The sequence below is a fragment of the Elephantulus edwardii genome, unplaced genomic scaffold (assembly GCF_000299155.1).
Source record: "Elephantulus edwardii isolate Elephantulus edwardi_28Jun2011 unplaced genomic scaffold, EleEdw1.0 scaffold00101, whole genome shotgun sequence".
NCBI classification, from domain to species: domain Eukaryota; kingdom Metazoa; phylum Chordata; class Mammalia; order Macroscelidea; family Macroscelididae; genus Elephantulus; species Elephantulus edwardii.
Window position 1 is genome coordinate 3,964,939 of NW_006399851.1, and position 22,720 is coordinate 3,987,658.

Below are 22,720 nucleotides of genomic sequence, written 5' to 3' on the forward strand. Positions count from 1 at the left end.
AACAACTCCCAGAAGCCTTAGGACAGAGGTAGAGCAAGTTCCCCTCCCAAGGGGCTCTGCAGTCACAAAGAACTTTGCTGCAGGATCAGTGATAAAGAAAGGAAATTATAATAAATATAGGGTCACACAACGTGATTGGTGGAGGGAGAGATTGGTAAAGCAGAGGGGGAAAGTCCGGTGTGAAAACATTGTATATGAACTTAGCTAGAACTTTGTATGTAAACCAATATAAAATTCTTTGAGGAAAAAAGACAATATGGTAACAATCTACATATTAAAAAAAATTAGGGCAGAAATAAATGGAATAGAAAACAGTAAAACAATTCAAATTATCAACAAGACCGAAATGAAAAGGTCAATAAAAGCAACAGACTTTTCGAAAAACTAATGGAGAAAAAGAAAGAAAAGACACAAATAATCCAAATAAGTGACAAAAGGAACCACATAACAACAGAGCCAACTGAAATTAAAAGGTTAATAATGGTGCTTTATGAAAACCAAGAGGAAATGGACAAATATTTAGAAACTCACAACTCACCCAAATTGACACAGACTGAATTAGAAGAACCCTAAAAAGACCTCTAACAGAAGAAATTGAACAAGTCATAAAATAAATTCTAACCAAGAAATTCTGGACCAGATGGTTTTACTAGTTAATTTTACCAAACATTCAGAGAAAAGCTGTCACCAATTATACACAAAGTATTCCAGAAAATAGAAAAAGATGGACTATTCCCAGACTTATTCTATGAAGCACATATATTCCTGATTCCAAAGTCAGGTAAAGACACCACCAAAATACAATATTATAGGACAATATCTCTCATAAATATGGAGGCAAACATCTTTAACAAAATCCTGGAAAATAACATTGAAGAGTATATAAATGAATATTCCATCATGATTAAGTGGGATTCATAATAGGTATGCAAGAATGATTCAACATAAGAAAAACAATCAATATAATTCACACATTAACAAAGCAAAGACAAGAACAAGATCCTACTAACTGATACGGAAAAGGCCTTTTACAAAATCCAACACCCCTTCCTGATTAAAACACTTAAAAAAATAGGAATAGAAGAGAAATTCCTCAACATCGTGAAAAGTATATATGCAAATCCAAGAGCCAACATTCTTCTCAATGGAGAGAAATTAAAGGCATTCCCCTTAAGAACAGAAAGTAGGCAAGATTGCCCGCTATCACCACTCCTTTTCAATATTGTACTGGAAGTCTTAGAGCAATAAAGAAAGAGAAGGAAATACGAGGTATCCAAATTGGCAAAGAAGAAGTAAAACTATTTTTATATGCAAATGATATGATAGTATACTTAGAAAACTCTAAATATTCACCAAGAAAACTATTGAATATAGTCAACCAATTCAGCAAAGTAGTAGGATAAAAGACCAACACACAAAAATCAGTTGAATTTCTCTATGGTAACAAAGATAATATAGAAATGGAGCTAAGAAAAACAATATTAATTACAATAGCCAATCACAAGACTAGGAAATATTTAGGAACCAATCTAACTAGAGACACAAAGACCTAGACAAAGAAAATTACAAAACATTACTGCAAGGAACAAAAATAGACCTAGAGAAATGGAGCAATATATGATGTCAATAGATAGGAAGACTCAATATAGTGAAAATGACAATTCTACCAAAGACAATCTACAAGTTTAAGGCAATCCCAATACAGATATCAATTCCATTCTTCAATGAGATGGAAAAGGCAATTTCCAACTTTGTCTGGACCGGAAAGAGACTCTGAATAAGAATAGCACTATTGAAAAAGAGAAACACAGTAGGTTGCATCATACTCCCTGATCTCAAATCTACTACACAGCTGTGGTGGCCAAGACAGCATGGTACTGGTACAGCCACAGACACATAGATTAATGTAATAGAATTGAGACCCAGAAATCAACTCATCTACCTATGGTCAATTGATTTTTGATGAGGAGAGGAAATCAGTTAAGTGGAGAAATGACAGCCTTTTTAACAAATGAGATTGGCAAAATTGGGAAACTATTTGCAGAAAACTTAAACAAGATCCACACTTCACAGCATATACAAAACCCAACTCAAGGTGGATGAAGGACCTAGGAGTAAAACCAAAGAATATAAACTTCCTTAAGGAAAACCTAGGAAAAACTCGAAAATCCTTAATCTATAGCATCAACAGACTTCCAAGCACAATGAAAAACCCACAACCAGGAGAGAATAAAATAGGTGAGTGGTACCTTCTAAAAACCAAACCCCTATGCACATCAAGAAACTTATCCAACAGGGTAAGAAGGAAACCAACAGATGAGGGTAGGGGGAATATTTTGGGGGAAATATTTGGTAATGGCATAACTGATGAGGGACTCATATATAAAATTTATAGAATCCTTCAGCACTTCAACAAGAAAAAGGTAAGCAACCAAATTGCAAAATGGACACAATATTTGTATAGACACTCCAAGGAATAAATTCAGATGGAAAATAAGCACATGATGAAATGTTCAAAATCCCTACCTATCAGACAGTTGCAAATTAAAACTATGAAATATCATCTCACCCCTGCATAGCAAAGTTCAACAAGGCAACAAACAACAAATGTAGGTGAGTTTACGGGGAGATTGGAACTCTTATCTATTACTGGTAGGAATGTAAAATGGTATAACCACTATGGAAGGTGGTCTGGTGCTTTGTCCAAAAGTTGGAAAAAGAAATATCCTTTGACCCAGCAATCTCACTACTGGGAATACACCCTAAAGAAATCAGAGCTACAACTCAAACAGATGTATGAACACCCAAGTTTATTGCTCTGTTATTCACAACAGTGAAGAGATGGAAGCAGCCCAATATCCATCAAAAATGAATGGGTAGTAAAATGGTGGTGCCTACACACAATGGAATCTTTCACAACTTTGCAAAGAACTTGTAAAACACTACAACATACATAGGTCAGCCCAGAAGATATTGTGCTGAGCAAAATAGCTCAGTCACAAAAGGAAAAATATAGCATAACATAGCTGTTATAAAATAAGAATGGCATGTGGGTTTGTCATTACGAAAAGAGTGGATAGATAATGAATACTGCATTGGAGCAGATGGGGAGAAGAACCATCTGAAACGGGAGTATGTTTAGGCTTTATTATGTATGATCACAATCTGTGGCAAGAGATGCATTGCAAAGTGGACTGGAGGAGAGAGAAGGGATGAGGAGGGAGGGAAATGTGCAAAACTGAGGGTAGGAATAAAAATACATCCTTTCTGCAAACTTTTGTTAAAATCACAATTGATAATAAGTATAAATAGCAATATATATATATTTGCTATGTTCTGTCGAGTCAACTCTGATTCAGTGACCTTATGCACAACAGCTCTGAACTCTGCTCTATCCTGAGCCAATCTCAGTGTCTCACTGTCTCTGACACCCCAGCTACTGTGTCAATCCATCACATCCAGGGTTTTCCTCTCCTATGCTTTCCCTCCATCTTTCCAATCATAATGTCCCTCTCTAACACCTGGTACCTCCTGGCAATATGCCCAAATTTTGTGAGATGGAGCGTCAATACCTTGCCTCCAAGGAACAGCTTGGTTTCACCCTCTCCAGGACAGACTTGTTTGTTCTCTTGGGAGTCCATGGGATGCTGAATACTCTTCTCCAGCACCACAACTCAAAGGCATCAATTCTTCTACCATTTTTGGTCATTATGCAGCTCTCTGATTATGCATAGCAAGCAATTGCATAGACCATAGTCTCAAGGCGTGAATTTGTTCTTCAATTCCTTAAGCTTGAGTAATGCCAAATGAGTTAATCTGTTTCTGACTCTAGCTCTTTGCACGTTTGATTGTAATATTTTGCTTTGTCTTCCTGAACTCCTCTTTGAAATCTTCTGTTTCAGCTCCTTAGCTTTCCAACTTTTTGGTTTGCTTTGGCTTCTCGGTGCTCTAGTGTAATATTCAGAGTTTCTTCTGACACCCATCTTGGTGTTTTCACCCTCCTCTCTCTTTGTAATAATATTTTACATTTTTCATGTATGATATTCTTGATATCTTCACACAGCTCATCTGGTCTTTGTTCAATAGTGTTCAAAACCTCAAGTCTGTTCCTGAGATGGTTTTTAAATTCAAATGGAATAGACTTAAGGTCAAATTTTGTTACTTATGGATTTTATTTTATTTTCTTTAGCTTCAGTTTGAATCTGCGTATGAGTAGTTGATGGTCCATTCCACAATCAGCACCTGGCCTAGTTTTCACAGCAGATATATCAGAGCTTCTCCAAAGAGTCTTTCCATCAGAAGTAGTCAATCTGATTCCTGTGTAGATTATCAGGTGAAGTCCATGTGGATAGTTGCTGCTTGTGTTGCTTATAAAAGGTATTTGCAATGATTAAATTACAGCTAAGGTGTTCCTGATTCTTCTGGTCACAGTCTTTGCAGTTATTTGCTATACATTAGAGACCTAGGCAATGACTAAGGATGACAGAAGAACTGATGCATTTGAGTTGTGGTGCTGGAGAAGAGTATTGAACATACTATCGACAGCCAAGAGAACAAACAGGTCTGTCCTGGAGAAGATGGAACCAAGTTGGTCTTTGGAGGCAAGGATTTTGAAGCTATGTTTCACATATTTTGAGCATGTGGCCAGGAGGGACCAGTACTTGGAGAAGGACATCATGCTTGGAAGGGTGGAGGGACAGCACAGGAGAGGAAGACCCTGGGTGAAATGGATTGACACAGTAACTGGGGTAATGGGGTTAGATGTGTCAGAGACAGTGAGACTGGCTCAGGATAGGGCATGATTCAGAGCTATTGTACACAGGGTCACTATGAGTCTAAGTCATCTCTACCCCACATAACAAGAAATGTAAAACAAATCATTTGTTATTCACACATTGGCCTGCAGATGGTGCCATTTTATTGTCTTTTCATTTTGCTTTTTTGCTTTTCTTTATTATTATCTGCCTGATCATTGAGTTTTGTATCCTGCCTCTCATAAACTGGAGGATGAAAGATCATAGCCACTGATTTCTAAAATTCCTGGATCTAGTTTTAAACTAATATTGTTTGGTATGAAAACTTTGTCAGAGAGTGTGTGGAATCTATATATTCACTAAACTTTCTTTGATTATGTTATCCCGAGAGACCAGTTCCTAGAAAAGGGCATTACACTTGATAAAAGAGAATCTGAAAAAGAGGAAGAGCCTCAAGGAGGTTAGATGGACACAGTAGCTTTAATAATGGGTTGAAACATAGCAAAGACTGTGAGGATAGCCTAGAGCCTGATAGTGTTTTACTATTACAATATTGTTAATCTTTAATTTCTTGTACAATTTTTTTTTTGTAGCTAGGGAAGAACATGTTTTTGTCCTTGGTAGATGAATAATTAAATATTTAAGGGTGAAGTGTTATAATGTCAGCAATTTCCTTTGAAATAATTTAATTTTGTATTGGCTTTTATTCTGACTGAATAAAAGTTTTATTCAAACTTCTACATGTTTGTTTCATAACAATAATTAACCATAGTGCCTTACTGGTACGAAATTGTGCTGCCAGCCTAAAGGTACATGATTTGAATCCTCCAGCTGATCCTGGAAAGAAAGATGGGCAATCTTCTCCTGTGAGAATGACTGTCTCTGAAAACCTGCTGAAGGGTCAGCTATGAGTTGGTTTCTACTCAAGGGCTCACAACAAAAATGAAAACCTGGCTGTGCTCTGCCTTTCCTTTCCCTATCCATTTGCCAATCTCTGTTACCACCCTCTCCCCTCCTATCGCTGCCTATTAATGCCCTGGGATTGTTCTGATCTGTGAGTAAATTTTCCCTTATTTTTTCCTTCTTCCCCTTGAGAATCTCGAGATCAGTTATGGCTACCCTGCTCCAGGTTGTTAATTGCAATACACATATATTTGGTTATCTGTCCTTGTCCTGTAGAGCTTCTATACTCCTGATTTATTAAATATTAATTATCTGTCCATTTTATTCCTGTTTTCCCTCATGCCCCCCTCAATCATCGTATTTTTATACAAGAGGTCTTATAGAGTATTTGTCCTTTTGTGACTGAGTTATTTCACTCAGCATAATGTCCTCAAGATTCATCCATGATATATAGTGTTTCATGAGTTCTTAATTTTTTAAAATTAATTTTAATGAAAATTTACAGAGACTCTTAAGGTTTCCATTCATTCACTGTTGCACTTTTCTCCCTATGCACTCCCCCCCCCCATTAACTCTTCTCCTTGAAAAGTAAAAGTGTCCATAATGAAGGCTGCATAGTGGAGTAGAGTGGGGGGGGGAGATTGTATAATAATGAAATAATTTTTCTTGTACTTTTCAAAGATAAGAGTGAACTGGGAGGAGACATCAAGATGGTGGAGGCAGAAACAGCATGGTGAGCTGCGGGACCAGTGGACCACATGGAGTAGGGCCACCACGGCCTTCTACATACCTCTGTTTATTGATAATTGAACAGTTAAACAGTTGATGACTGGTTTTCGGTGCGGATCAAGGCTCAACATCAGGAGATCAAGGATTCCCAGGGAGGAATGGGTGAGGCCCGCAGCCTCTAGCCCCCTGCTGTTGAGTCCATGCTGCTGCCACAGCTCCAAAAAGCTCCCACTGCCAGACCCCAGGGATCCCCTCACCTGAGATTGGTGGTAGGAATCCACCCCCCCCAAGCTGGTGCAGCAGAGCCGCCACACAGCTACAGAGTGGACTTGTTCTGGGGAGAATTCTTGGAGCCAAGATGGCAGCAGTGGAAGACAGGGCAGTAGGTTGGGGTTTCCCTGGGCAGACCAGAGAGGAAGATTACCAGTACAATGGATTTATGAAAACCTCTGTGAGCTGTCTGTGGCAGCATGTTGGAGACGGCAGATATCCTCAACGCACCGCATCTTTTGATCTGCTGTCTGCCTTTGCTAAGAACTGTTTAGATCTGGGGGGGGGGAGTGTCTGTTCACCACTCTCAGGTCCCCGTCTCCATTTATAAAGGGGGAGGGCAGTGACACCTACTTCAAATTACAGTATGACCACTTATGGGGGGAGGTGGTAATGGTGGTGGTACTGGAATTAGGGATGCTGTCCCTGGCCACATGGTCTTCAGTGAGGTGCAGGGTCCGGAGTTGGGGGGGTGAACTTTGGTGGGGGAGTGTGCCAGCCAGCCCCTGGGGTGTGTTGCCTGACCCACAGGGGTTGCCATATGGCCCTTGGGCAGGTGGTTTGTTTAGCCCCCACAGGCAGGGCAAGCCCTTCCTTCAGCCTCCAGCAGGGTGAGCAGGCCCTGGGGGCGGAGCTCCTCAGCCCTCGGGTTGTGCCATCCAACCCGTGGGTAGTAAAAACTGCCTAGGGTATACAGAGAATTTTATCGAGGCTACTTTCCTCCACCCTCTCCCCCAGTACACCCGTAAGTAACACCCCCAAAGCCCTTCTATTTGTAACTTACAAGTTTGTTCTCTCTAGATTTGCTCTCTTTTCTATAGGTAACCTTAACACTAAGTTTTACTTCAGACCTGACCCTGAACCCAGTTCCAGAGACAAAAAGGAAATACAACAGCCAGTTAAGGAAGCAAAGGAGGATGGAGCCTCAGGGTTCAGTCAGCCATCCCCACTGGACCCACCTGGAAAACACTTTGCAGTCCAGAGGGGAGTAAATGTCAGGAAAGTATCTTCTAACAGAACAAGAAGGCAAGCAGCTTCAACCCAAGACCACCAGTAAGGTGATAAAGTATGCCCCCTTTCACCCTTCAGCATGAAGAAGCCAGAGAGTCTGCACCCAATTCCCAAATGAGAAACCCACAAGTGAAAAAGACAGTCTGTTTAATCACCATTGGACTATGCTTACCACTGCCCTGTATCAGCTGGTCCCCACTGGATCCTTTTCATTTCCTTCATCTGCTCCCCCCACCAATCAAATTGTGCAGCCTTGCAACTGCATCCCTGCAATTTTTATCTCTGCCCATCCTCACCCTTCTGCTCCCAACACTCACCTCCGTGTATCCCCAACATGTTTTTCTCAATAAAATTTAAAAAAAAAGAGTGAACTGGGGAGGGGGGGGGAGAAAAAAGCAACAATGAATTAATGGAATTCCAAAGTCTATGAAAATGTTCATTAAAATTAATAATTAAAAAAAAGCCCCAACTATGAGATATCATCTCACCCCAGTCAGAATAGCAAAATTTAACAGAACAGTGAACAACAAATGCTGGTGAGGTTGTGGAGAAACTGGAACCCTTATGCACTGTTGGTGGGAATATAAAATGGTGCAACCACTGTGGAAGGCAGTATGGCACTTTCTCAAAAAGTTGCAAATAGAGATACCATTTGACCCAGCAATTCCACTACTGGGAATATACCCCAAAGAGACCATGGCTGACATCCAAGCAGATATATGCACACCCATGTTTATTGCATATTTGTTCACAATAGCAACCTAAGTGCCCATCAACAAACAAATGGATAGAGAAGCTGTGGTATATTCACACAATGGAATACTATGCTGTATTGAAAAACAAGGAACTCATAAAATATTATTCAAAATGGGTGACCCTGGAGGACGTTATGCTGAGTGAAGTATCTCAGTCACAAAAGGACAAATACTGCATGGTGCCACTGTTGTGAAACAGGACTGACCTTGGGGTTGGGGGGAGACTGAGAAAGATGGGTTCAATAATGTGTATTGCATTGAAACAGATGAGGGAGAAAACTGTTTACAAGGGATATGTGATTAGGTATTTTTGTCATGATGGGAGTCCAGAGCAAAGGCTGCAGAGTGGAGTGGATGTGGGGGAAGGGATTGTAAAACAATGAAAGACTTTTTCTTTTACTTTCCCAAGAGAGTAGTGTACTGGGGGGGGAGGGTTGGGAGGGGAGAAAAGTGCAATAATGAATGAATGAATGGAAATCCAAAGTTTCTGTAAATTTTCATTGAAATTAATAATAAATTTAAAAAAAATTGTACTGCCAACCCAAAGACAGATGGCTCAAATTCATTAGCTGTTTCATGGAAGAAAGATAAGCAATCTTCTCCCATGCATTTTATAGCTTTTGTAATGTCCTTGAGGGTAAGCTATGGGCCAGTTCTGACTTAAAAACAATGAAATTAGTCTATGGAATAAAGGGACTACCAATTATAGCCAGAAATGCACAATTGGAAGAGGATAAAATTGATGAGCGGGACCTTCTAAAGATTAAATCTCTGTTCTCATCAAAATCTTTTGTCAACAGGGTGAAAAGAAAACTTACTGACTGGGAACAAACATTTGACAATACCATCTCAGACAATGGTCTCAATGAAAGTTTACAGAATCCTGCGGGGCCTACAGAAAAACAAACAAGAACCTAATAATCCAATTACAAAATGGGCAAAAAGCATGGAAAGACACTTCACAGAGAAAGATATTAGGATGGCCAACAACACATGAAGAAATGTGCCAAATCACTGGCAATAAGAGGGATTGTAAATAAAAACCACATTGAGATACCATTTCACCTCAGTAGCAGTGGCAAAGTTTAGCAGAAGAGCAAGTAATAAAAGTTAGAGAAGATGTGGAAAGATAGGAACTCTCATACGCTGTTAGTGGGATTGTAAAATGGTACAACCACTGTGGAAGGCAGTTTGCTGTTTCCTCAAAAAGCTGAACAAAGAAATTCCACATGACCCATCTATTCCACTGCTTGGAATATACTCTGTGAAAAAGAGAACAGTGTCACAGAGACTTGCACACCAATGTTCATAGCAGTGTTATTCACCATCACAAGAACATGGAAACAGCCCAAATGCCCATTCACAATGAACTGGCTTGAGAAATTATGGTACATTCACACAGTGAAATACTATGCATCACATAGGAGCAAAGATTTTGTATATTTCTACCTAACATGGGAGGGACTGGAGAGCATTATCCTAAGTGAACTCAGTCTTATAAAGACAAATACTGCATAGAATCATTATTGTAGAGTGTGTATGAGGATCCAAGGGGCCGGGGCTTAATCAAAGAGTTGCACAATTTGATGGGTGTAGTGAGGGGTGGGTAAAAGAAAGGGGAAAGATCCAGTGTGAAAAACAATGTGTACGAACTTTCTGAACTTTGCAAGTAAATCAATATAAAATAATACGCTGCATTGAAAAACCAGAAACTCATGAAATATTATTCAAAATGGGTGACCCTGGAGGATGTTATGGTGGATGAAATCTCTCAGGCACAAAAGGGCAAATACTGAATAGTGCCACTGTTGTAAAACGGGACTGACATCGGGGTTGGGGGGAGTCTGAGAAAGATGGGATAAATTATGTATACTGCATTGAAACAGACGAGAGAGAGAGAACTGTTTAAAAGGGATTTATGATTAGGTATTATTGTCATGACAGGAGTCCAGAACGAAGGCTGCATAGGTGGATTGGACTTGGGATGGGGGGGATTGTATAATAATGAAAGAATTTTTCTTTTACTTTTTAAAGAGAAGAATGAACTGGATGGGGGGAGGAAGAGAAGTGCAACAATGAATGAATGGAAATCCAAAATCTCTAAATTTTCATTAAAATTAATAATAATAATAATAAATGAAAAAGGAAAAATTTTAAAAACCTCAACAACACAAGAACTCCCAGAACCTAACAACAACAATGAAACAACTATGACTGCCTTTGAGACCTTGAGGGAACGAATTTTTCCAGTGCTCTTAAATAGGTGCTGTTCACTGCTTTGTGTCTTTGATGTAAAATTGCTCACAGTCTAGTGGAGAAGGAAATGCTGGAATGGCGTAAAAATGTCTCTTTCCCATCAGCCATCACAAGGTTCTTAATCAACCTAAATGAAAGGAGGGTGTCCCTTGTGGCAAAAATGGACCATGCATCTAGCTTCTCAGCATGGTTCATATCTACCCAGAGGCACCATGGGGAAAAAACCAGGAAATCTACTAAAAAAAAGACAATAAAATTAGCCTTTGGAAACATTATGGAGCACTCTGATCTTTTCTAGCACACAGATCGCCAGGAGACAGAAGTGAGCTCAGGGAAACGTAAATGTCACATTTCTCCATAACCAGCCACTATGTGGCAGTGCTACATCTTGCCAATGTTTGAACCACAATTGAGTCAGGTTATGTGCAGTGCTGTGGAGTTCCAATTCACCAGCAGAGTAGATTGATTTTAAAGTGGCCATGTGCAAACAATAATGTTGTTGTGTATCATTGATTTGAACTGACACTTAGTTGACCTCTGGTGAGCTTTTAGAGACAGTCAATCTTCCAGGAAATTGTCCATCTTCTGCAGAGCAGCTGGTGGATTCAAACTGCATTCCTTTAGAATGGCAGTACAATTCCTTACCACTAACCACAAGAGCTTCCTACAAATAATAAGATTCACCAAATCCACTGCTGTTGAGTTGATTTCAACTCGTGGTAACTCTTCACTGGGTTTCCCAGGGTGTCAACCTTTATGGAAGGAAATTGCCTGTCTTTCTCTTGAGGAGAAATTTGTGGCTTTGATCTGCAGACCTTTTCAGCAGCCCGACCCTTAAACTAATAACAGCCCAATGCTTAAACTCACCAGACCTGCTAAATAATAATATTTATTTAAAAGGCTGTTCAAATGCATTTAACTTTTTAACTCATTAATTTCCCTGACAACCCTAATGTTACCTTTAGTTTACAGACAAGAAAGTGAAATAGAAAAATATCCTAACATTCCCAAGATTATACATCTAGGAACCAGGGAAGCCAGGATCCAAATCCATATAGTTTCTCTTAAAGTCCACTTTTAACCAACAAATGTTTTTCCTTCTGGTACCCACTAAGAAATAGAGAAAATAAAGCAAAAGTTTACCAACTAGTTTCAAGTCCACAATTTTCATGGTGGAGTAAAAATAGATATTATACAGATACATCTGTAAATACAGAGCAGAGGTCAGTAAACTTTATCTGTCAAGTTGTTGTTGTTAAGTGCAGTGAAGTCATAGGCAACTCATAGCAACCCTATGAACAAAAGATCTGAACACTTGTATAACTTTCATCCTTTCTCCAGGATTCATAGGGTTTCCGGAGGCAAGTTATTTCACAAGTGGATGCCACTCCTGCTTCCAAGCTTGTTTTAATCAGGGAGCGCCACCAAACACCGTCCACCATGGGTAACCATTAACACATTTGACACATCAGTGTCACAGTGTTCAGCTTCACAGCAACCACGAGTTACCTCTGTACAGCAAGTGGACAGATCAGGGTTATATGACCTAGAAGAATGTTTCACCAAAACCAATTAAAAACAGACCTGAGGGCTATGGGGCCAACTAAAAATATTTAGACTTTGCTGACCACAGAGTCTCTGTTCAATCAGCTTGGTGAGAACCCTCTGTGTAGGCAAGCAGGATCTGATGGGCAGGTCTTGGTACTTAAAAATCAGTCTGGTCCTGTCTGTGGGTGAGCCTTTAGCTTGGCGAAGTTGGATCCCGATGGGAAAGTGTTTGTAATTTACTTGAAACCAGGATAAACTATTTAAACACTTCTAAATTGTGTTAACAATTAAGTGTAAGCTGATTAACTGTATCTGATCTCATTTATAATCATCTTGGGTAGGAAGCCTCTGTGTAGGCGAGCAGGATCTGGTGGGTGGGTCTTCTTTGTATTTAAAAACCAGTCTGGTCCTGCCTGTGAGAGAGCCTTTAGCTTGGCGAAATTGGATCCTGGTGGGTAAGTGTTTGCGATTTACTTAAAAGCCGGGATAAACTATTTAGACATTTCTAAATTGTGTTGGCAATCAAGTGTAAGCTGATTAACTGTATCTGATCTCCTATACAATTAGCTTGTGTGGGCAAGCAGGATCTGGTGGGTAGGCCTTGGTATTTAAAAACCCTCAACTTTCCATTGATCTTGTTTAGAAAGAACATTGTTCTAACTGGTAGAGCACTTGTCTGTCAGTTTGCTCTACTGAGATTACTTGAGATTTCTATGATACTGAAATCTTTGCCACTGGTGTGTCAAATTCCAAAAAGGTTTCCAATCATGGACTGGTTATGATGGAGCTCCCTGATTAAGACAGACTAGGAAGCAGGATGGGCCATCTACTTCCTAAATAAAAGTCTTTTGAAAATCCTATGAGCACTAAAAAAAAAAAAAAAAAAAAAAAGAGGATAGCTATAATAGTGTAGTGGTAGAGCCCAGATTGGATGTTAGTTGAAATGAGGAAAATCAATAACAAATATGATTTAACTATTGGTACATGGAATGCTCCTCTCCTGAGTCTCCATGTCTGCTGGACAGATGCATGCGGCCTCTGGAGCCTGGAAAGAGAGGCAAGTCAGGAATGCTAGGGCATTTGTGGCTTCTTTTTGCCCCAAGCGGTGGCCTCAGAGGAGACTTGCTAGGTGAATTACTGGTCTCTGGCTCAGAGTCTGTTAATGTTTGGGCGTGCCAGAATGGTAAAATACTGAAATGGATGGCCACACCTGCAGTCTAAGGGCGAGTCTCTCCTGAGTCTCAGTGTCAGCTGGATGGATGCATGCGAACTCTTGGAGCCTGGAAAGAGAGGCAAGTTGGAATGCTAGGGCGTTTGTGGCTTTCTTTCTGTCCCAAGTGAGTGGCCCCAGAGTGAACTTGCTAGGTGAATTAGGGGTCTCAGGCCCAGAGTTTTCCAGCATTTGGGCATGCCCAAATGGTAAAATACTGAAATGGAAGGCCACGCCTGGAACATAAGGGTGAGTTTCTCCTAGGTATCAGTGTCAGCTGGACAGATGCGTGCAGCCTCTGGAGCCTGGAAGGGATGGTAAGTCGGGAATGCTAGGGCATTTGTGGCTTTCTTTTTGCCCCAAGTGGGTGGCCTCAGAGTAGACTTGCTAGGTGAATTAGGGGTCTCTGGCTCAGAGTTTGCCAGCATTTGGGTGTGCTGGAATGCTAAAATACTGAAAAGGATGGCCACTCTGAGAGCATAAGGGTGAGTCTCTCTGATGTCTCAGTGTCAGCTGGATGGATGCATAGGGCCTCTGGAGCCTGAAAGGAGAGGCAAGTCCGGAACGGTAGGGTGTTTGTGGCTTTCTTTTTTGTCCCAAATGGGTGGCCGCAGAGTGGACTTGCGAGGTGAATTAAGGGTCTCTGGCTCAGAGTTTGCCAGCTTTTGGTCATTCCGGAATGGTAAAATAATATAGGGCCCTCAGTTGTGGCCCTCAAGCCAGTTTTTCATTGTTTTTGATCAAACATTCTTCTAGGTTGTATAACCCTGGTGTGTCCACTTGCTGTACAGAGGTAACTTGTGGTTGCTGCAAAGCTGAACACTGTGACATTGATGTGTCTAATGAGATAATGGTTACCCACAGTGGATGGTGTTGGGTGGAGCTCCCTGATTAAAACAATTAGAAGCAGGAGTGGCATCCATTTCCGTAAATAGCTTGCTTCCGGAAACCTTATGAACCTGGAGAAAGGATGAAAGTCATACAAGTGTCCAGGACTTTTGTTCATAGGTTTGCTATGAGTCACCTTTGACTCGATGGCACTTAACAACAACAACAACATGGAATGTTCATAGCTTGAATGTTGAAAAACTGGATATTGATAAAAATGAAAATGCATTAATATTGACATACTAGGCATTAGTGGGAAGTGATGTACCAGCTATGGCTACTTTGAATCAGATAATCATATGATATACTATGCAGGGAATGAAAACCAGAAGAATGGTGTTGCATTCATAGTCAAAAAGTCAATTTTAAGTTCTATCCTGAAATATAATATTGTGAGTGATAGGATAATATCGATATGCATACAAGGAAGACCCATTAATATAACTATTATTCAAGTATATGCTCCTACATCTAGTGCCAAAGAGGAAGAAACTGAGAATGTTTACCAAATTTTACAGTCTGAAATGGACCAAACATGAAATCAGGATGCAATAATGATAATTGGTGGTGACTGGAATGCAAAAGTAGGAAACCATGAAGAAGGAACAGTAGTTGGAAAATATGAGTTTGGTGATAGAAATGAGGCTGCAAATAGAATGATTGAATTTTTTATTTATAATGATTTATTCATTGCAAATACTTTTTCAAAAAGACACAAAAGATGACTTTACATGTGGATTTAACTCGATGGGTTGTATAGGAATCAAATTGACTACATTTCTGGAAGAAACCATTTGAGTAATTCAATATCAGCACTAAAAACTAGGCCAGGGGCAGACTGTGGATCATATCATCAATTATTCATAAGCAAGTTCAAACTGAGGCCAAAGAAAAAGAAAATAAGTCCACAGGAACCAAGCCATGATCTTGAATCAATTCCGTCAGAAATTCATGATCATCTTAAGAATAGGTTTGAAACATTGAACACCAATGATAAAAGACCAGATGAGTTATCATCCATGAAGAAAGCAAAAGATCATTGCTAAAACAGGGGAGAAAGAAGAAAAAAACAACAAAAAACACAACACCTGAAATAGATATCAGAAGAGACTCTAAAGATTGCACTGGAATGTCGAGAAGCCAAATATAAAGAAAAATATGTTGAGGTGAAAGAGCTGAAGATGATTTCAAAGGGTAGCTGGGGAAGACAAAGTAAAATATTATAATGGAATGTGCAGAGAACTGGAACTGGAGAATAAAAAGGGAAGAACTTGCTCTGAATTTCTCAAACGGAAAGAACTAAAAAATAAATTTAGGCCTTGTGTCGCAATGTTGAAAGATGCTATGAGCAATGTATTGAATGACCCAGAAAGCACCAAAAGAAGATGGAAGGAATACACAGAGTCACTGTACTAGGAAAGAATTGATTGACACTGAAAAATTTCAAGAAATACCAAATGTACAGGAGCCAATGGTAATGAAAGAGGAAGTGGAAGCCGCATTGAAAGCATTGGCAGAAAACGAGGACCCAGGATTCATCGGGATACCAACTGACTTGTTTAAATTAACAGATGCAGCTTTGGATGTACTCACCAGTCTATGCTAGGAAATTTGGAGGATGGCTATCTGCCCAACAGATTGGAAGAGGTCCATATTTGTCCCTATTCCAAAGGAAAGTTTTCCAACTGAATGTGGAAATTATTGAACAGTATCATTGATATCACATGACAGCAAAATACTGCTGAAGATCACTCAAAAATGGCTTGAACGGTACATGGATAGGGAATTGCCAGAAGTTCAAGGGGGATTTAGAAGAGGCTCCAGGGATATCATTGCTGATCTCAGATGGATCCTGGATGAAAGTAAGGAATACCAGGAGAAAGTCTGTTTGTGCTTTATTGACTATGCAAAGGCATTTGACTGTGTGGATCCTGACAAGTTGTGGTTGACAGTGAGAAGTATGGGAATCCCAGAGCATTTGATTGTGCTCATGAGGAGCCTACACCTAGAGAAGGAGGCTGTTGTGCAAACGGAGCAGGAGAGTACTGCATTGTTTGAAATTGGGAAGGAAGTGCATCAGGGATGTATTCTGTCTCCATACCTGTTCAATGTATAAGCTGAGCAAATTAACCCAGAAGCTGGACTCTATGAAGAGGAGTGTGGCATCAGGGTTGGAAGGAGACTCATCAATAACCTGTGTTATGCAGATGACACAACTTTACTTGCTGAAAGTGAGGAGAATTTGAAGTACTTGTTGCAGAAGATCAAGGAATGCAGCCTTCAGCGTGGATTGTGTCTTGGTATCAAGAAAACAAAGATTCTTACCACTGGTCCAATAGGCAGTGTCATGATGGATGGGGAGGAGACTGAAACTGTCAACATCTTCATCTTGCTTGGATCCACAATTAACACCCATGGTACCAGCAGTTAGGAAATAAGGAGACACATTGCAATGGGAAAATCTGCAGTTAGGAACCTTTCAAAATTATTGAGAAGTACTAATGTCAATTTGAGGATTAAGGTGCTTCTAATTCAGGCCATGGTCTTTCTAATTACTAGCTATGTGCCTGAGAACTGGACAATGAATAAGGAAGACAGAAAAAGAATTGATGCCTTTGAGCTGTGGTGTTGGAGAAGAGCACTAAATATTCCATGGACAGCCAAGAAAATGTAAAGATATGTCTTGGAAAGGGTGCAACTGAGTGCTCTTTGCAGGAAAGAATGATGAGAATCCTAAAATGTTTTGGACATATTGCTAGGGGGTGCCATTCCTTGGAGAGGGACTTGATGTTGGGAAGGGTGGAGTTTTGGCAAAGGAGAGGAAGACCCTCAACCAAGTGGATTGACAGGGTGACTGCTGCAATAGGCTCTTGTATATCAGGAAGTGTGAGGATGATGCAGGACAGGACTGGTTTCAGATCTTTTGTTCATAGGGTTGCTATGAATTGTACTCACCTCAAAGGCACCTAACAACAACAGTCTTCAAACTAATATCATTGTTCCTCAGGACATATTGTATGAAGGTCCTCTTTACTTGCTCCATCTAACCTCATGTTAACTGAATTGCATTGGCAATGCTACTGTTTCCAAATAAGCTCATATTCATAGGCACCAGCATTTATGACTTGAACAGATATTTGTTGGGAACACACAATTTAACACATAATAAAGGGTTAGAGATAGGCATGTTTCTTGCTCCCCCAACTCCTAGCTGCTTACAACAGCATAAAAAAAATGGATAGACTGTCACCTCTGTCCTCATAGAATTGCCAGTGAGATCATAGGTGCAAACACGTGATTGAACCTTAGAATTCATACTCTTATGTTCTCCATTTGTCAGTTGAATGAGCTATTGCAATTCCTTCCAGCTCTAAAGTTTTATGATTTTTCTATTTTTGTTTTTAGGTCAAAAGAAACTCTGGATATTGTCAAAGTATATGTCAAGCTGCCTCAGAACAGCTGTGACTGACAGAATTGAAGACATATACTGTCCCCTGTATTTGAAGATAGTAGTGATTGAGATGGTGGCCCTGTCTGGGTAAAGGTGGATCCAAAACATATTCTATTGCTAATCCTCTCAGAAAGAGCTCACATTGAGGTGACAGCCAGAGCTGATTTTGCAGGGTCTGGACTACAGGATGAAGCTGCCCAACTATGCTTGACTCTTGCCAAGTTAGCTAGTTTGCCTCAGCAGCCCATTTCCCAAGATCTCCTTAATTCCTTCAATATAAGATAAGAATGGAAGACTAGTGGTGATCCTCCTTTTCCTCTACAAGTGGCGTTTCTACGCTTCCAGAGAACAAGTTAGAGCAGATTCCTTATCTGTGGGTGAACCTGTAGCTTTGCTTAAGAATTGTGTAATACAAAACACAAGTGACAGAAAAAATAACCACAGAGAAAATGAAGCTGAAGTTGTTTGGGTGTATTATAGGGCTGACAGTCATGTCTCTAGCTGTTTTTATCTTGTACACCAACTCCATAGTTGCAGACAAATACTTACATGTGAGGGAAATCCCAAATACATCAGCCCTTGCAGAAGCCTGTGATATGGTTGTGACAGGAAAGAAAATATTCTTGGATAAAATTACACCAATGACATCACTTAGAGATGTATCTTGTCAACAGTACTTAATACAAAACCATTATATAATGGAGCCTCTGTCTCAAGAAGAAGCTGAATTCCCTCTGCTGTATATCATGGTGATCCACAAAGACTTTGATACATTTGAAAGACTCTTCAGAGCTATTTACATGCCCCAAAATGTCTATTGTGTCCATGTGGATGAGAAAGCCACAGATGCCTTCAAAAAGGCAGTGGGAAAACTACAAAGCTGCTTCTCAAATGTCTTTCTGGCCTCAAAAAGTGAATCTGTGGTCTATGCAGGAATTTCAAGGCTCCAGGCTGACCTGAACTGCCTTCGGGACCTGGTGGCCTCCAGGGTTCCCTGGAAATATGTGATCAACACCTGCGGGCAAGACTTTCCCCTGAAAACCAACAAGGAGATAGTTCAGTATCTGAAAGGGCTCAAGGGGAAAAATATTACCCCTGGGGTGCTGCCTCCTCCTCATATTATCAGAAGGACCAAATATGTGCACTTAGAACAGAGATACTCTTTGTTTTCCTTCATGCTATGGACTTTGATGAGAAAAGCTCCTGCTCCCCATAATCTGACCATTTACTTTGGCTCTGCCTATGTTGCCTTTACAAGAGAATTTGCTAATTTTGTTCTTCAAGACCAGAGGGCCATTGACCTACTTAAGTGGTCAAAAGACACCTACTCTCCTGATGAACATTTCTGGGTAACGCTCAATAGGATTCCAGGTATGTACAACTTGATTTCCATTCTGCATTGTGCCTATAATGTCATAGAGTCTAGAAACGTATTCCAATCCTAGTTGCTGCCCGTTCAACTCTCTTATGGTGATTCCATGCATGTCAGAATAGAACTGACATGCACTGAATGACAGTCTTCAAAGACAGATTTTTGTCAGTAGATTGCCAGGCTTTTCTTCTGTGGCACCTCTGGGTGGACTGAAACCTCTAACATTTCAGTTTTCAATTGGACACATTAAGCATTTGCACCATCCAGGAACTCCATAAATGTACATGCATATATGCTTGCATGTACAAATATTAGGTGTGTGGGTACATGCCTATTTTAGAGATTTAAAAGTTCCTTGAAAATATTGTATACATTCCCTGACTTTATGGTGACCTTGTAGAACTTTTTTATATCTGTTTTTGGGTCTATTTCAGTGAAATTTATATGAAATAAATTTTACTTCTTGCATATCACTAAATATACTGTATGCTTATAGAACATGCCTATCAAATTTCTGCTGGTATTGTATGTCATGGTCTTTGCCACAACACATGAAATTGTTTTTAAAGTAGCTAAACTGCACTATCTATGCATCAGAGAACAATGACTAGGGATGATAGAAGGAGAATTGATGATGCCTTTGAGCTGTGGTGTTGGAAAAGAGTATTGACTATATACTATGTACTGCTAAGAGAACAAACAAGTTCATCCTGGAGATGGTTAAATCAGGTTGCTTCTTGGAGGCAAGGATTCTGAAGCTTCATCTGAAATACATTGGACATGTTGCAAGGAGGGACCAGTCCTTGGAAAGGGACATCATGATTGGGAGGGTGGAGGGACAGCGCAGGAGTGGAAGACCCTAGATGAGATGGATTGATTCAGTGACTGGGGTAATGTGGGTAGATGTGTCAGAGACAGTAAGATTGGCACAGAACAGTGCAGGGTTTAGGGCTGTTGTACATAGGGCTTCTATGAGTCTCTGCCGACTCAATGGCACATAACAACAGCAACAAATGGCACTAAAGGCATTGGCAAAATAAAAACAAGATCCCAGGAATTGATGGAATAGCAATTGAGGTGTTTCAACAAACAGACCCTGTTTCTGGATGTGCTCACTAATCTATGCCAAGGAATTTAGAAGACCTTGTCAACTGACTAGAAAAGATCCATGCTGGTCCTCATTTAACAAAAAAAAAAGATTGAAAAGAAGTGACAAATAAATGACATATGCAAATAAAATTTTGCTGAAGATTATTAAAGATGAGATGTCTGGAAAAGAATGACAGGGAACTGCCAAAAATTCAAGCTGGATTCAAGAGAGGGATGGAGGATTTCACTGTTGATGTCAGATAGATGATGGCTGAAAGCAGAGAATACCAGGAAGATGTTTACTTGAGTTTTCTTGACTATGCAAAGGCATTTGATCCATACATCTATATGTGGATGACATAGAATCATTAATAACATTGAGAAGAATGAGAATCCCAGAACACTTAATTGTGTGAACGTGTTCCTATGCATAGATCAATAAGCAGTTGTGCAAACAGAACAAGAGAATACTGTTGTTGTTGCTGTTGTTGTTATGTGCCACTGAGTCACTTGCAACTCATAGCATCCCTATGCACAACAGCCCTGAACCCTGCCCTATTCTGAATGTGCAAAGAAAATGCTACATAGTTTAAAATCAGGGAAAGTGTGCATCAGGATTGCATTCTTTCTCGATATCCATTCAGTGTGCATGCCGAGGAAGCCATTTAAGAAGCTGGACTATATGAAGATCAATGTGACATCAGGATTGGAGGAAGACTCATCCAAAACCTGCACTATGCAGATGACATAATCTCACTTGCAGAAAGTGAAGTGCAATTGAAAACATTTGCTGCCGGAAATCAAAGACTGCAGCCTTTACTATGGATTACACCTCAGCAACAAGAAAATAAAAAGTCTCACAGCTTGTCCAATAAGTAACATTATGACAGCTGAAGAAAAGATTGAACTTGTCAACAATTACCTTTTACTTAGATCCACAATCAACACTTATGATAAAAGCAGTCAAAAAATCGAAAGATGCATTACATTGGTAATATATTCTATAACAGGCTTCTCCAAAGTGCTAAAAAGCAATGGTGTCAGTTTAAAGACTAAGGTGATCCTGATCCAAGCCATGATCTTTTCAACTACTTCCTATGCACCTTATAGTTGAGCCATGAATTAACAGAAGAAGAAGAAGAAGAAGAAGAAGAAGAAGAAGAAGAAGAAGAAGAAGAAGAGGAGGAGGAGGAGGAGGAGGAGGAGGAGGAGGAGGAGGAGGAGGATCAATAATGCCTTTGAATTGCATTGTCAGAATAGTAGTAAAAACTCCATGGACTGTCAAAAGAACAATCTTTCTATCTTAGAGGAAGTATAACTAGCTTGCTGCTTAAAGACAAGAATGGTAAAACTTTGCCTCACATCTTTGTGCATATTGAGAAAGGTTAAGGGTCGGAGAAAGAGAGGAAGACCCTCTACCAGAGGAATTTAAACAGTAACTCTAACAATGGATTTGAGCATATCAGATATGGTGAGGATGGTGCAGGAAAAGGCAAGGTTCAGATCTGTTGCTCATAAGGCCGTTATAAGTTGTAGTTGTGCTGGTTAGAAACTCGGTATCTTCAATATGGGTTATACATTAGGATCTCATTTTTGAGTGGAGATATTTCAATTATGTGAGTTTAAAATTTTTTAGATCATGAAATATCAATGCAATATCTATAAATATCCCTCAATTTAATAAAAAAAAGCTCCAGCAAGAACGTCAACAGCCCCAAACCATCTGATCAAATGATCTATAGACTGTTTTTAGGCTAAAGTCACATGGTAATCTCACTTTAATGAATGGCTATAAACCCTACCAGCCTCTACCAGAAGTTGGTCTTCTTGTAAGAACTGAAAAATATGTATTAGTTGTAGAAGACCTAGTGGTATAGTGTTGTATGTGTTGTGCTGCTAAATGAAGTCAGTGGTTTAGATCTATGAGCTGCTCAGCAGGAAAAAAAGATGGGCAGTTCTCCCATAAATATTTATAGCCTCAGAAAGACAATTGATGATTACTTCAAGTTGGAACTTACTCGACAGTAGTGAGATTGGTGCTTTGGTTTGGTACTAGTTATTAGTGGGCAGAAAAGAAAGAAATAAGCAAAAAAATATAGTGTCTTTGCAGTAACAATGTAAGAGAAAGTAAAACTTGTCCATCATATACATTGAGGTGTATTTCCTGTTAACATATTTGTGTTATTTACCTTCTTTTATACGTTTATGTTGTTCACTCACTCACTCATCCACTGCTGTTGCATATGAGGTGACTCATAGTTGACCAGCATGTTTCTGGAGGCTGTAAATTGTATGAAGGGAGGAAGTGCCCATATTTCTCCCTCAGAGCCACTGTGTGGAGTCCAATTGCCAGAAAGGTTTTGGAGTAGAACTTCTTACAGGTTTTGATGTTGTTGTGTGCTGTTGAGTTGAAACTGACCCATAGTTGACCTTCCAGAGGGTTTTCAGAAGCAGTAAATCCTAAGAGAGAAGATGGTCTGTCTT

At 39.9% G+C, this 22,720-nt stretch overlaps 1 protein-coding gene across 1 annotated transcript; it reads left to right on the forward strand.

Moving 5' to 3' along the window:
• Positions 1 to 18,266: 18,266 nt before the first annotated feature.
• On the forward strand, positions 18,267 to 19,595 carry LOC102857424. Its single transcript, XM_006891624.1, has 2 exons — positions 18,267 to 19,146; positions 19,582 to 19,595. The coding sequence occupies exons 1-2, from the start codon at positions 18,267 to 18,269 to the stop codon at positions 19,593 to 19,595; spliced, it is 894 nt and encodes a 297-aa protein (XP_006891686.1).
• Positions 19,596 to 22,720: the final 3,125 nt, after the last annotated feature.

Excerpts from the sequence above, each read along its gene's own strand:
- LOC102857424 (XM_006891624.1), top strand. The coding sequence starts at position 18,267 with ATGTCTCTAGCTGTTTTTATCTTGTACACCAACTCCATAGTTGCAGAC.